The 16512-nt window shown below is 38.5% G+C and overlaps 1 protein-coding gene across 2 annotated transcripts in view; it reads right to left on the bottom strand.

The window, feature by feature from the left end:
* col24a1 (collagen type XXIV alpha 1 chain) overlaps window positions 1-16512 on the bottom strand; it is a 69926-nt gene that overhangs the window by 9070 nt on the left and 44344 nt on the right. For both annotated transcript variants that reach the window (XM_026323416.2, XM_026323418.1), the window contains 22 exons: window positions 15427-15480; window positions 14159-14212; window positions 12455-12508; window positions 12121-12174; window positions 11395-11448; window positions 11218-11262; window positions 10373-10417; window positions 7257-7310; window positions 6739-6792; window positions 6565-6618; window positions 6251-6304; window positions 5745-5798; window positions 5393-5500; window positions 4688-4741; window positions 4303-4410; window positions 3742-3795; window positions 2686-2739; window positions 2501-2557; window positions 1523-1576; window positions 970-1023; window positions 713-766; window positions 220-273 (listed from right to left, as the gene is read on the bottom strand). In XM_026323416.2, coding sequence (XP_026179201.1) covers window positions 220-273; window positions 713-766; window positions 970-1023; window positions 1523-1576; window positions 2501-2557; window positions 2686-2739; window positions 3742-3795; window positions 4303-4410; window positions 4688-4741; window positions 5393-5500; window positions 5745-5798; window positions 6251-6304; window positions 6565-6618; window positions 6739-6792; window positions 7257-7310; window positions 10373-10417; window positions 11218-11262; window positions 11395-11448; window positions 12121-12174; window positions 12455-12508; window positions 14159-14212; window positions 15427-15480 — 1281 coding nt within the window. The remainder of the gene's footprint in view (window positions 1-219; window positions 274-712; window positions 767-969; window positions 1024-1522; window positions 1577-2500; window positions 2558-2685; window positions 2740-3741; window positions 3796-4302; window positions 4411-4687; window positions 4742-5392; window positions 5501-5744; window positions 5799-6250; window positions 6305-6564; window positions 6619-6738; window positions 6793-7256; window positions 7311-10372; window positions 10418-11217; window positions 11263-11394; window positions 11449-12120; window positions 12175-12454; window positions 12509-14158; window positions 14213-15426; window positions 15481-16512) is intronic.

The raw sequence follows: 16512 nt of genomic DNA, 5'->3' as shown, positions 1-16512 counted from the left end.
GAATGCAAAAAGAGCTCGATCAAAAACTATTTATCAAGGCTTTTTGCTTTAGTTAACACCCACCTATGTATCAATAACATTAGCAGTTTAACCATTGAAATTCCTAGACATTTTAAGAAATGTCGATTTAGGGCAACTTAAAGTATTGTTTGTACATTAATTACACTACTGCCATTTCTTTCTGAGCCATGCACTTAGTTGAGCTGATGTGATACTTACTTCAGCTCCTGGTGCTCCCCTCAGCCCCCTTGCTCCTTTCTTTCCTGCTGAGCCCTGGAAAGAACACACACACATACAAAACACAACATACCCAGGAATTCACACAAGGTTATACATCACTCTCACCTCTCAATAAGGAGCAGATATTTTAAAGCCCATTACCAACATGAGTTTAGGACTGCTTTTAGACAGGTGAAAAATAAACCATTGTATTCTGGCCAAATGTCTGTGGTGTCATCCTGGCAGGAAACAGAAAGATTTTCATAGCATCAGGTATAACCCAGCACAATCAAACCCAATCCTGCTGGCTCTGGCTGAAAGTCTGTTTTAATAGATGTATTGGTTTTGTAAAGAGTAAAACTTCGACAAAGAAAAGTACAGCGTGGGAACATTGTCATCCTGAAATCATCCATATTATTTGTGTGGAGGAGACCAACTTTATTTCATAAACAAGCGAAAAGATACAGGTACAGGTTGATTTGCCTGAACTCACCGGAGCTCCCATATCCCCTTTCGGGCCTGGTTCTCCGGAGAGGCCTGGTGACCCCTGAACAGGTAAGTGAGATAAAGGACAGACACAAACACAAAAGAATAATATTAAGCTGCAACATTGGCTCATATTACATTTAAGAAATAAACTGTCAAAATAATAATGCTAAATAGTTTTTCATAAAACCAACATCTACAGGAATCAAAACTTCTCAAATTACAGAGAAGCAGCCGCAGTACCACAAACATTTATTTACTTACTGGTGGACCTGGTGGTCCAACAGCCCCACGAGATCCAGTGGTACCTATGTGACCCTGAAACACAACTTTGATGTAATTATAGTTTTCTCACATTTTCATAATGGTTGTCTGAAATACCTAACATGTACATATTGTTGCCCAATCTTTACCAAAGGAAGCACATCATGTGCAAAGCCTTTTATTTGTATTTTCATCAGCACCATTTTCACAGTAAAAATCTACTTTTTTACATGCTCCACATTAACAAAATGCATATAATATTTAGACAAGCCATAAATGGCTATTATTAAGTATAGAATTCTGCAGTAAATGAATTGCAAGGAAAGCCAGGAGTGACCTACTAAGGTCTTTTCAGAGCAAAGAATGTTGTGTCTGTGAGGCATTAAGTGACTAAAACACCAGATTTCCTCAGTCTTATTCCTGGGAATAGGGTAATCCTCTCCAATATGTGTGGTCCACCAAATGTTTCAATAAAGCACCAAAAGAGCATGAACAGCAGTCAAGTAGACAAGGGCCCTGAAATGTCCAATGTTGATTTAATAGATTGGTCTACCTGATACCCTTCATCCCCTGGGTCTCCACGGTCTCCTCGTTCTCCTGGGGGCCCCTGTGCAGACAAAAATGCACACACATGAACATACACTGTATACACATGACTGAACTTCTGCCCACAGAGCTTCATTTGATCTGGGCAGCTGCTTGGAGACAGAGCTTTTTCTCGGGACAACATACATGAAATATATTCTACAGATGGGGCGTAAATGGAAAGGCGTAATATCATCTCAGACAATCTTGGTCAGGGATGCAGCAGACAGGAGCTGTCATTGTATTGCAAAAACTGTGTTCTGCAATACTGTGTCAGTTTGATAATCTAATACTCAAATGGCAGGTTGCTATCTATATCCATGTAGACATCCAGGCCCTGACACTGGAAAATGTGTCTCACACTGTGAGCTTTCCCAAACTGAGTCTGTGATATGTCCCGATACTCTTTGGATATTAATCTAAAAATGACTTGGCACTATGAAACATGAAAATCATCAAGGTAACTTCGAGTGAATAATGGCCGTCACTTTCACTCCTGCCTTTGTCAAACATGTTTTGTATGACTCACAGAAATCAAGCTTATTTTAGTTTTAACAACGTGTTCATCAAAGTGTTGTCATTATACATTTATCTGATTATGGCTCAGGGAAAGAACACAAAGAAGAACTTTACCTTAAACTGCCCTTTCACCCCACTGTGAAACATTTGTGTGTTATACAATACTAAGCTTGCAATGAATAGAACAGATCTGAGCCACACAGGTTGATAATCGGGGTTTAAAAACTGCAGGGTGCAACTACAACCCTGACACATTACTGTGAACCTAGCTGGACAAATAACTGAGTATACTCAGTGGTAAAATCAGTGTTTTGACCAAGAAAAACTTTCATTTCCCGTGTCGATATGGTATTTGAACAGCTTGGACTAAACAAAGTGAGGGGTGTTAGGGATCAAAAAAGTGACTTTAAAGGAAAACAAGACCTACTGGTTCACCTAAGGGCCCTGGCGGTCCTGGGGTCTTATTGTCCTCTCCTGGATAACCCTGAAATTTACCAAACAAAAACACGTTCACACATGCATATGCATGCAGACAATGTTTTGCTACCTGACTTACCAAGTCAAAGTACTGAAATAATTGCATTCCAAAAGCTAGTTCAGGTGTCATATTACCTTTTCACCTTTAGGTCCTGGTGGTCCAGGGGGCCCAGGCTTGCCAGGGTGACCCTAAAAAAACAGAAAGGTAATTACTGTGGCTTAGGAAGCTACCAAACTACAGCGTGTTTTTCAGAGAAATATGAGTTCCACTGTGAAGGCTGCCAGCATATTAATCAAAACCATTTAATACTGTATAAACATTATTCCCTGCAGAGAAGTTCTTACGTTGTGTCAATTAAGGATTTGGAATTTGGCTAAAACTCAGAAATCATTCAGCAGCCAGAGTCAAGTGTGAAAGACGTCTGAGAACACTCACACATACGTATTCACAAAAAAGACACAACATGAGTTTGAGGTGTCCTGTTCAAATGATACAATCTAAACCCAGTTTTGTTGGCACTGACCAGTCGCCAACAAAATGTGCTTCGCCATGAGTCCTGTGATAGACTGGCAATCTGTCCAAGGTGTACCCTGCCTCTCATTGATTGTTGGAATTGGCTCCAGCCCCCTTGCAACTCTCTACAGCAAGGGTAGCCAACCTCAGTCCTCAAGAGCTACTGTCCTGCTTGGTTTCCACCTACCCACTGCTGATTACCTGGTCAGCTGTGTTCAGTTAGTCAGAAGCTGGAAGGGCAGAGATAGCTGGAAAACAACCAAGGCAGTGGCTCCCAAGGACAAGGGTTGGTGACCCCTGCTCTACAGGATAAGAGGTATAGGTAATAGATTAATGTAGGGACTTAATCATGTTCAGTTGCACCTCTGGCAAGAATTTGTATTTGTGAAGGTGGTTCCTCTCCTGTTTTGTTGATAGGTTTAGGGCACAGACCTAACAAGGAATATGAGTTACATAGAATGACCTTACATTTAAAAGCTGTATATTAGATTGTATGTATTGTATTATCTGAGTGCATTTGTGAAGTTCCTCAAAGTGGGATTATCTTTGCTGAATAAATAGCTCTTACATATTTGTGCTGTATATGTTGTGTATGTGTGTCATGTGTTTTTGTATGTTATGTGTCAACGTGTATTTGCAAATGATTCTCAGAAAACCACAGGTTGAGAAAAACTCACAGTGTATCCAGCCAGTCCAGGTTGTCCTTCTATCCCCATGACTCCAGGTTGACCCTGGAAGAAAAGTGGAAAAATCAGACTGTGAATCAGTCCTGGTTGCTTTTTTTCTCTGGATCAGCTAAATATAACAATGACCTCAAGCACATGCACATGCAAACTGAATCCTGTGACCAGAGTTGTTTTATGACAGGGATATAAATCTACACCACAGCTATCACAACATGGTCTTGGTGATTCTGCTAAGAAGGGAGCTGCCTTTCTCTGTAAAAAAGAAAAAGTCTGTCTTCTCCCAAAGAAGAGCATTTGATACTTTGCTCGTAAAGCTTGTCAACACTTATTTACTTTTTACCCCACTAACTAGTTCATTTATATTCCTCCAGTTTAAAATTTTACTTATACTCAAGTTTTAACTTCAAAGTGTATTTGAAACTTCTACATTCACAAATTCACTATTCCCAACATGTAACAAACTACTGCAAATACAACCACTTCTCTGTGTACTGAAGTTTCAGGCTGGTTGTGGGACTAGAGGTAAGAACAGCAGGAAGACCAGTAACTTACTGGTGGGCCTCGTGTTCCTCTGGCACCTTTAGGCCCTGGTTCACCTGGCTGGCCAATGTTTCCTCGTGTCCCAGTCTCACCAGCGAGACCTGGGGGCCCTTTCTCTCCCTGAAAAGATACAAAATGTTGGGGTGAGTGAAAAGATGAACACAGACTGAAAGTCAATATTTAGGTTAAAATTAAAGCTTCTACCACTGTTGGCAATATCCTTCAGAAAGATTGTTGTTTTCTTCCTCTGAACTGAGTAAACAACTTTAAAATGGACCACAGTGAAAGTTCAGAGAGGTGAAAAAAAATGGCTCAGTAGTTCTCTGGAACCACATGAACACAAAAGGGCTTTGGGCAGGTCCTCCTGCTACAGTGCAGGGACACATACTGTCCTTACCTTCTTTCCATGTCGCCCTCTGTTCCCTGGGGGTCCTAGTTTTCCCTCTGGTCCCTGTAACAGTAGACTCATTAAATGACTACCACACACATTAAAAGTCTATTTTTTATTCAGAGGCACTGGAAACTGCAACTGTAAACTCTATCCACTGAGTTTCTGTCAGTTATTGTCTGTTGCACCAAGCATTAGTGTCCATCTGATGATAAACACCAACAAACTGATCCCGATACTAACATTTTATCAGCAGGTGATTTTATATACAAAGGTTAAGAGTTGTACTGTACAATTTTGGTCAGAACGTACAATTTTTTATCTTACATTTTTGTTAACTGGCCAATACTGCAGGACTTTTATGTGCTCTGACCTCTCTGCCCTTCAACAACCACTGCCAGCTTTTAGACAGTGCTAAACATCTACAATCTATGACATAATACTTTTACTGCCTTAGTAAGAAACAGTCTTGAAGAGAAGGCTGACCCCTGCTGGGATATGAGGGGATTATCCACTCATCCAACTCTATCACATAAATAACGCTGTAAAAAAGTGAGTGACTCTACGAATCCTGTTTTTTTTATTTGTATGCAATCAAGTATTTTCTAAGTGAATCATAATATCAATACCAACGTGTGTTAAGTGACCTCATATAAACAAAGGTTGTCTCATGAAAACTGCTCTTTCTAGAAATAAAATTCAAAATAAACTTACACGAAAGCCTTGTTTCCCAGGCTCTCCAGGTGGTCCTGGGGACCCAGGGTCTCCTTCTATCCCTTTATCCCCTGGTTCTCCGATTGGCCCATGGTCACCAGGTTCACCCTGAAAAATGTTTGGGGAGAGAATAAGGAGTGACAATTGGGAAACAGAGTGAAACACATTTAAATTATGATATAACAAGTTTCCTATTACAAGCAGATAGAGGTCAATAGGTTACATAACTTGTGAAGTGATTTTGGATGTAGTGTGGTTTACATTACTACTGTATAGCTGTTTCACCAGGAACCCCACAAGAAGCAACCAGAAGCAGTTAGAAATCAGTTAAGTTAGGCTTTCTCAGGTTTACCTTGGCTCCATCTTTCCCTTGAGGGCCATCTTCACCAGGAGGACCAGGTGGGCCCTACAAACACATCAACATTTACAAAACCTCTTCATTGTTGTATGATGCAACAACAACAATGCAGTCCTTGGTTACTTTCTTTGTCAAGACAGATTTCACATTTTGAAATGTCCCACCCTGACATGTCAGCTTCTGCCAATATAGTGTAGGTCTAAGAAATCGTTCTTACAGTGTTCAGTACAGCAGTTTATGTTTAGTAGTATTACATTGTAATAATATTCACTCTCTCTGGCATTATCCAATATTCCTTTATCAGTTAGAATGAACAAAACTGCACTGTGGGTCTGGTGTTTAAGAAACACAAAGATGAGACTGAAGTGTCTGTGTTTCAGGTAAAAGCTCTTCTGTGTGTTTTTTTGTTTGTTTGTTTGTTTGTTTTTTCAGCTCAGGTGATGAGACTTCTGCATCAGAAAAGGGGGGAGTAAATATATGGGTTGTCTGTTGTCACTCACTCTCATTCCCTCATGTCCCTGCTCCCCTTCAGATCCTGGTGGTCCAACATCACCCTGCATAGACAAAAAAAAACCACAATACACAGCTAGCTGTAGGCCAAAACACACTCCTACACTTTCACTGACCACTGATACCTGGAGCAGATGCAATGTAAAACTTGAAAATCAATTGTTATTTGACCCAAGGGCATGGTTATGTCAAGTACAAACTGGCTGAACAAGAGAACAGCTTTCCACATTGCCTGGGGTCTGAAGCTCCACATGACAAATGTTTGTTTTTTTTCCTCAGAAAAATATAGCAAGGTTGCACGGACCTTTAACCCTGGCTCACCAATGGCACCTGGTTCCCCTTCTGCACCAGGCCCACCCTACAAAGGTCACAAAAATGATCAATGCAATATTTAGTTTGTACCACAAGCATAGGAAAACTATAACAACTAATAACACTTAACAATAAGCTAATAATTTGATTATTTAATAACATGTACTTCTGATCCTTGCTCTCCATCAGGTCCAGGTTCTCCAGGAGGTCCTTTAGGTCCCTGCAAGAAAAATAAACCATCATTTGACGTCTAAGCTTAATAACAGCGTGATCTAAGTATTAGAGTCAATAAATACATTTAATGGAATAATCAAACACATACAGTTAAATCTTTTACTCTGTAAAAAAAAGTGAGAGCTAATAATGTCTTGGGTGGGAAGACTGAAGACCAGCCAAAGCATGATGAGACCCGTAACATAAATTGTGCCTCTAGCACTATTGAAACCTCTCACCCTAATAAATATTTGTATCTGATTGTTTGACACTGACCCCCTGGGGTCAGAGGATTTACAGGAAAGTAAATTTGAAGATATAATTCAAGAGAGGGAGACGGTATGAAACTTTAGTGTGTGGAAGCTTCTTCATGAAACAGTGGTAATAATGAGGTGTTTTTTGTGTGTTGTTGTTTGCAACTTTAAGAAACAACCACACCAATGCAATCAGAATAGAGCATACTGTACTTACTGGTTCACCAGGAGGTCCTCTCTCCCCAGTGCTGCCTGGAATACCTGGTTTACCCTGAAAACACACATTTATGAGTTCAGTGCAGGTTCAGTCTTTTATTTGTGTAATTTCATTACACAAGCATGAGAAAACTAGGTTTTAGAAACAATCTTCTTATCATCACCAGTGTAATCACAGAAATGATGATTCAAATATTTCTGTCCTTCCAAATGATTATGAATATAATGCAGAAAGTCTTTGATACAATACAAATGAAATGGCTTCTTAATAACTCAGATCTGTTTGCTGTAATCCAAACATTGTGTTGCCAAGTTTAGACAAGACGCCCTAAAAGAATTAAAACAATTTTTAGTCCAAGACTGACAGAGGGCAAAATTACTTTTGAGTGTGTAAGAGACAGATAGTTTATTCAAGCACTAAAATAAATTTGGTAGCATCAGCAATTTTACTGTAGAATAAATGGGGTTATATATTCTAGTATCAATATCTACAAGTAATCATAATTAACACTGAAATATATTTTGGTTCTATTCAATGAGTGGACATAACTCTAAAGAAAAAATGTAGCTGCAAAATTATGGGAAAATATAAAGCAGAAAACCCCTGAAATGTTCTCACATTCCCACATGATGTGAAAGGCCAGTGAGAGAAATTGTCAAAAGTGTGATGTGCTGATAGTGATTTTAGGAAAACAGTGGTACAGTGTAGTGCAGTACATTTACTATTTGATCTTAAAGGACTTCAACATAAAAGATAACATGATATTGACAGTAAAGATGAGGATTTAAACATAATAGCTTTTGAAAGACATTTTATGTAACACTAGATGGCGCTATGACTCCAGAGGTGGACATGAAATGCTACTTCTCTCTGCATCCAAAGATACAATAAATACAACAGTGTTGTAAATTACAAATTCAATAATAATAAATCCATGAACCTTTTAAGCTTAGGTTTATCTACAAGAGGAAGAAAATACATTAAAATCAATACTTTGATAATTCATGTGAAATATAAAACAATAGTGTGACAAGTATTTATTACACATACAGTAGAAGTCCCTATAACAATTGTATCACTTCTAAACAGGCATTTAGCATCTTTACAATAAAGCAACAGAGCACACCAATGATGACATACGTCAAATATCCTCTTCTAACAACTACGCTCAGCCTAAATGAACAGCCCCTGAGGAGGAATTACAGAGCGACACTCCAGTATATCTGTCCACATGCACAAGACTTCATTTAAAATAGCTGAGCTGATACACCTGTACACGTTTTGAAAACTGGTGTTCGTACATCTCTTTATTAAAACAAGACACCACAGCTGGATTGCATTTCACTGAGTTTGATGAGTTGACACAAAGTCTACTTTTATCTTCCTTCTCCTCAGTAGACTTAGCTCAGGTTTCCTCACAACAAGCCTGAAATGGTACCTAGTAATTATATTTGGGTAGGTGTGGGGAACTGAGCAGCAGTTAATGTTACCTACAACTTTTACTCTTATATTAAATGGAGGTCAAAACGCTTACTGCAATCTTGCGCAGTTGAAAAGACCTTATTGTGAACTTAGAAGGACAGGTCACAACTAGAGTGCAAGAGTTTGTGTATGCTGTTACGTCCATTGGAATGGATAAATGTACTGTACATGTGTGGGTGTACAGAGATTACTATATCAAAGAATGTGGAAACAGGCCTGTGTGTGTCTAATTGTGTAGTTGCCTGAAATGTCAAATGTTAAGCCAATGCATGGTTAGAGAAAATGGAAAGCAGCATATTTGTCAGTGGAAAACAAGGCAAGTCAAACCACTGAGGGAGAGTCCATGCAGGTGATGGAGTCTGTTTGGGCTGGGGATTATCCTTTGTAAGCTCTGCCATGAATGGATGAAACAAACTGTAGTATAAGAAACATATTCTGGATATGGCGTAATGTTCATCACTTACATATTAGACAACCCACATGGATCTGCTTTTGAATCTGATTTTGTTTGCATGTTTCTACCATCTGTGGAACATAAGTTATTTTATCCTTTAGCATTTCAAAACCTTATGAAAACTACAGTCCATCATTTTCTTGATATTAAAAAAAAAAAGAAAGAAAAAAAAAACAAGAGTTTGGCTGGTCCATTGAATCTGCCAGAAATCTGTGTAATGTGTGCCAATAAAAATAGACACTAATCAGATTTAGATGCTTTCTACGTATTTGTCCTACATACAGTAGTGGTGTTGCTAAACATCCACAGTAACGCATGAGCAATAAATCATCTGGCTGAGATTAATGACTGTTATTAGCTAGATGCACTCAGATCAGTACACATGTTGGTGGATAAGTAACAAGAAATGATAGTACAGAAATGCCAGATATGTCTGGGTAATTTAGAGACTGTTTTGACATGACATAATTTATCCAGCAGAGAGCATGGGCAAGGTTATTTTTCAACTATATGATGTTTCATTAACCAAATATAAATGATAATTCCAAAATATTTATTTTTATCAGATTGTTCAACTAAAATTTATTGAGAGCTATTGCCAAAGGCAACATACATATTTTTAACAACCACACATCAGATTTACTTGCAATTCATACAAAACAAATGTTTTAAAATACTAGCTCATCTACCACTCAATCTAATTACACTAATGTAATCAAACCTTGTAAACACTTAAATTAACACAGAAATGATACGGATACCCATTATTTACTAAATCCAGAAGGAGGAAATGCCATTTAGTCTCAATTATGTTGCTATACTGTGTTCATCACAGCCGTGTCAGAAAAAAAAACTAATTTTAGGACTATATGCTTAATAAATTCTTACATCCACAAACACTAGATGACTAAGGGGAGACACTGAATATATTTTGATGAGACTGGAAGAACTGTTTAATGTCTTCTTTTATCTATGACAACTTCCTCTTGGCTGACTTTATAGGTTATTCTTCAAATAATAACTATATACTGTATATTGCATACAAAAAGAGGATGTGGAAATGTTTTACAAGCCTTTCTGTTGCAGCCAAAGTGATGTTTCATGTTAAAATAAAGAGGATAATTAAAGCTCTGAAAGAGAAATTCAGCAGAAAAACAAGTAGAAGTTAAACATTACTTACAGGCTTTCCAGGAGGACCTCTCTCTCCTGGACTGCCAGCCTTGCCCTGCAAAGACAGAAATCAATAATAATAAACAGACTGGTTCAATCAACCTAACTGATGATAAACATTGTACAAGGTTTAATAATGATATTATTTTTAAACATGACAACACCTTTGCTGCAGTTTGTAAGAACAGAGCTTAATAACAAGCTCCTGATGAATCAGAGCACACCAGCATATAAAGTATATCCATATGCACATGATGTGCCAACACTTTTGAAAACTGGAGATCGGAAATCTCTTTATTAAAGCATCACAGGCAAAAGCTGGACTGCATTTCATATCTTCCTTTTCAGCAGATTTAACTCAGGTTTCTACATTACAAGCTGGCTGTGGTACATAGTAATTGCATTTGCGTATAACCTGATTCAGAGGTGAGATGTCAAAGCCCCACTCTGCAAATAAAATCAGATTCAAGGCCCACCAAACTCTTTACAGAGCCTCTATGGTTATACTGAATGCTGTGACAATGTTTGAAATTACATATGGTAATGTGTTTTCCATGAGGTGCATCTTCAACAGTGATATGCTTTTTGACATCAGGGCTTCAGGGTAATGCCTTTTTTATGACAATGAATATTCTAGGTTTTTAAAAACTGAGGTTATATGTAAATTTCTCAATGAATAAGTGCCTGAAGCTTTCATCCACAAATGTGTTAGATATAAAAAATTTGACATTTTGAATACTGTATAATGGCTCTAACAACCTTTTAGCATGTAATTCATCAACACTTGCCCCTTTCCTGTCTTTTCCTTACAGAATTAGTATAAGCTGAAAGACATGTTGCTTTAAAACTACTTACTATGAATCCTGGCTTTCCTTTTTGTCCAGCATCACCTCTTTCACCCTGTAAAGAAAAGTACGACACATTTTGGAAAGGCATCACTGTAGTGTTCGCAAGTTGAGCCAATTCCCAGTATTAAGGCCACATTATCACATTCACATCCTGGTAGTGTATAATGGCGGTATTCATGTTTACCTTGGTGCCCTCAGGGCCTGGTTCTCCCAGTGGGCCTTCTGGACCCTGGGGCCCCTGTGCGAGAACATTGGACAAATGATATAACATCATGCAACAAAGCATATGCAGTACAGGAATACATTTAGCATCAGAGCACCATACAGAAATACAAGTAACCCTGTAATAACAGGGTTACTTGAAACACTTTGTAACACAAGTTTAGAAAAGTGCTCTATAAATAAAGCTTATTATGATTATTAATTATTATGTCATATTATTTAGTGACTGTCAATAGCAAATTAAAATAGATTATCCTAAATTTGTGCCGCTGATGATAAAATATCCTCTACTATACTTTACATTGATATGCATATTAAGTTTGTAACAATACATACATTTTAAATTCTGTAAAGCTGAATCCTTAGCACCACTAGAAAAATAAATCTATCTTTGCTTCCTACTCTGAAGATGTCATTCCCCTCAGAGCCAGATGGTGTCTCACCAGTATTGCCACACACAATCCATTCATTCAGATTCATTGGCTTATAAAAGAGCTGTCAAGTGGAAGGACACACACATGCCTTTTAAATGCTTTAACTTCTGGTTTATGGGCACAGAGCTGTGATGTGAAACAGAGAGCTGGGGGGTCTGATAAGTTTCCATGGTTCCTATTGGGTTGAAGTAGGCTCACTTACACACCATAAAGGGAAGCACACATCGAATGTCCTAGGTAAGAACAGCCCTTACCCTTCTGCCCTTTGGCCCAGCGATGCCTGGACTGCCCCTTGGCCCCTGTGGACCCTGCGATAATAAATAGGAAGAGAAAAAATGATAAAAACGAGGCAGCGTTGCAGTTTAAGCATTTATAAATTGGTAGTCCATTAAGTATGTGTGTGACTATGAAGAAGGAGCCAAACAAAAAATCATCAGAATAAGCTGTTAAAAATGTATACAAACAGATGTAGTGAAAGGTAAATAAGTTTATTTTTTCAATATATACAGTAAACAAGGATTGACTTCCAGAAATCCCAATGAAAAGAATCTGTTTGTCATGATATAGTAGTAAGGGTACGACACTTACAGGTGCACCTTGCATGCCAATGTCCCCGGGACCTCCTGGCAATCCTGGATAGCCCTTATACCAAAATAGAAAAACAGCAGTACAGAAGGATAAACACCAAACCATGGACTGTTTGAAGGCATCTGTTGCACAGGTATTAAATGGTTTTTACATAGATTTACATGTGTAACTGGAAAGAAATTGGGCTGTTCTGCAGAACTGCATTTTGTTAGAATGTGCTTCAGTCCCTCCAGTAAAAAAAAAACAGGCAACTCGGTGCCGTGGTTCACATCAGAGTACTGCCCAACACGTATTTGCTTTATATATTAATCTTTTCAGGAGTAATACTACAATAACAAATAAAGCCAGCAAAAGCAACAAAATTGTCTGAGATTGAGCAGACGACAGGAATCTCTGCAAATTGCCTTTAAACAGAAACAGAAATTTATGATCTGATCACTGTAATCTGTGGTGAAACAGCCCAAAGCCTTCACACTGACCTGCCACTCCTTGCTAATGTGACTACATAGCAAAAGCTGGCTCACACAAATCACAATAACTCCTTACATAAGTCCCAAATCTCATTCTCTCTCATTCTCTCTCTCTCTCACACACTCACACACACAGAGTCAAACACATTCACACACACCAGCAGTGATTCAATCATCTAACTATTCAGCCAGCCAGCCAGCCACAAAATTAGTCATCCTCTCATCCATTCATCCAGCCAATCAGTCTGCCTGCTAGCCAGTCTGCCAGCCAGCTAGGTCAGGGCTGGGGCCCAAAGCCACAGACATGGAATCAGTCTAAGGGCCCAGGACAGTGAGGGATGAAGGCCAGACTCTCTCAGTGGATTCATGCAGGATTACAACAGACAGCGGGAACATTGCTGCACTAGACAGCAGCAAGCTTGTTTTACTCACAGCAGAATAATAAATAATCTAATCACACAATAATTCTTGTACAAATACACTTTAAAAATACACAGTAAAAACACAATAGGCTAATGTAAAAATTAACCTATTATTAACTTACTGCAAATATATAAAGATTTAGCAAACCCCACCTAGATTTAGATTTCAAAAATTTAAAAAAAACAAAAAAACATTATGCATTGTGCCAACACAGGATTGACAGAGTTGTAGCACTGCAAAAGACATCACATGCAGAGAACAGCAATAATGGCCACATGTTAAAAAATGCTATGACCTGGTTTAACAGACAGGGAGCAGGATTTCAGGACCTATTGGGAGCAGGATTTCAGGACCTATTTGCTGTCCTTTCTTGTCACACAGACTTAACCCATTAAGTGGTTTTATGTAGGACACAAGCTGAGTTGAGTCACTAGATTTGGTCAACCAGACAAAAACAATCTGACACTGCTGAATTTTGAAAAGTTTTTTGTATCTACAAATGTTACAACACTGAGGAGACTGGAACCTTTTAGGCCTCTAGTGAGTCTTCTTTCATTTCTATATTCTAAACCGTGTGGCAAAGACATATCTGCCAAAACTTCCAGCCAAAATTGCTTAGTGGCTCCATTTTATATTTAACAGTGTAAGACAGTTTACTGAATAATACATTCAGGTTGAGGTAGGTTGTACCTTTAGTGATTTAGAAACAGCTTAGAAAGCCTTCTTCAATATATCCTCTATTATTCTGGAGCTTACCAAATCTCAGATACGAAGCAAAGCTCTGCAGTATATCCTAAGTGACTGTACTTACCCTTGGCCCCTTCTCCCCAACTGGACCTGTTGGACCTGCTGGTCCTCGGTCACCCTGGGGACAGAAAAAAAGAGTGTGGATCAACACAGAAACGCCCAGCACAGTTTCACATACATGTTACATTACATACATACTAATACGTATTAAAACTTGGAGCCTCTTAACTGTGGAAGGTCACAGTCACAGCTGGTTCAATGAAGATCAGGGGGTTAAAGCAAGCAGGTACTTTGAAACCAGTGGTGGCACTCTGGGCAGTGTTGTAAGTAAATGTAACCCAGGGTGAGCAGTAAGGCAGCCTTGGTCTCCACTCTAACCCTCTCACACTCATGTTAGTGATACTTTAATCCTTCTTAAAACTTCATGACTGTACAAGTACCCTTTGAATTCTTGTTCAAATTCTGTGAGCACCTCTACAGTGAGGAGAATAGTTTTAAGACTCTGTTTTGGAAACTCAAAGTCTAAATCAGGGTGGTATTGAATTAAATATATATAATGTGAAAGGAATTTGTGGGTTGTCAGGGTATGGCTGGTGCTGACAGATTGAACCAGGAGGAGAATTTTGCGTAAGAGGAGGCGGAGGACAAGCACGAGTCTGACAAGCAGACTGCTTCCCATCACAAGGACATGTCCTGACAAACAAAAGGCTTCTCAATAGGAAAGAATGGGACACAAGTTAAGATTGAGGGGATAATTCAAGTAGGTGGCAAAAAAGGTATTTTTGGACGCCTGTCAATATTCAACACTGAATCTGCGAGTAAAAGAATTTCACTTGAGCAGGAAGGCTGCAGAGTAACATTTTCCTTTAAGCTGAGGACAGCCTTAGGGCCTCTCCAGATTGTGTTATGAGTATTTTTACATGACGTATTTCATATGTTTCATGTCCAAATGCTTTTGAATGAACAATATTATATGTCAGTACAGCACATGTATAATGATACCAATTGGGTATAAGTATACATGGAGGTTTTGTCATATAGTGATGTTGAAAGAGGTTTGTTTACAGCTAAACTGAAAGTTTCCTCTAAATTTACCTTGAAATAAATTGCTTCACCAGAGGGGTAGAAGGGTGAGAAACACAAATGGTGACATTGGTTTGACATTGTTGAAATTATGAGAATATAGAGTCTTTATCTAAGCATGTGTTTTTGGACCCTCTAGGGCCTCAAGCCATGGCTGCTTAACACAGCCCAAATTAAAAAGCTCTACAACTGACAAGCAACCGGCTAAAGTTGGCTGACAGCATAATGATAGAGAAACACACTCATTACCTTTTCACCAGGAACTCCTATCACTCCAGCTATGCCAATTAGACCTACAGGACCCTGGGCAGGAGAGGAGAAAAAAATAGTGCTTAACACAAATAAATCAGGAGAAAGTATATAATGTCAGCATGTAAGTATGAGCATTTTTGGTCATTTAAGGGTTATTTTCCAGGTATGAAGTTGTAGATTACAACGTAATGTTTACATCAGAAAATAGGATGGTGTGCTGACTTGAGGAGAAACCTGTACAGTCTGGTTCACTCTGCATTCCAGGTACTTCTGCCTTTAGTTTCATTATACAGTAAAATCTGATTTATTGCCAGTATAATTTCACATGTGCTACTTTTTTTTTCAAATAATTGGCACAAGGCACACAATCAATTAATCCTTAAGAAGAAATCTATTAAAAGCTAATGATATATCAGTAACCATGGAATATTATTATCATCTCAAATCTGTTTTCACAATCAATATGGAATTGATAATAAAGGATTACTCAACAAAGAACTACCAAACACAGAAAGAGGTTTTAGCCTTGAAGATTTTGTGAGTAGTGGAAATGAATGTCTGGCAAGAAGACAATAACATATTCCTATTTGCTATTGTTTTACACTTCACAATAATAATGAGAGGAAATTATTAAGGGCATGTTATTTTCACAGCACATAGTAACTCAATACAAATCTTCCCCAAAACATACATACTACTTAGTAAAGGAGTCCTCGTGAGAAAAACACAAGCTAATGCTAATATGAGTGCTATCAAAGGAACTAAACCACTTCCAGATTAGTCATCTGCAACAGGGGCTGTGGTTTGGACTGGTATCAACCTCTCCAGTGGTTCTACCTGGAGCCCCAGACCAACAGTAAGACTTATCTGCTTATATCTGTTATCAGAACATCTAAACCTAGGTGAATTTCAGCATCATTGCAATGATTCTTATTAATGGTCTCACTTCTGGCAACCACAAAGCCAGAGCAGGAAAATTACGGCTGTATCCATCACTGCACACAGGATACAAGATTTTACATGACTCTTATTCTTTTCCTCCATTACATAATCATATATATACACTCTTATATACTTGAATCC

This window comes from Mastacembelus armatus, chromosome 4, assembly GCF_900324485.2.
Source record: "Mastacembelus armatus chromosome 4, fMasArm1.2, whole genome shotgun sequence".
Lineage (NCBI taxonomy): Eukaryota > Metazoa > Chordata > Actinopteri > Synbranchiformes > Mastacembelidae > Mastacembelus > Mastacembelus armatus.
Note: the sequence above shows the minus strand (reverse complement) of the source record. Positions and strands in the feature narration are given on the sequence as shown.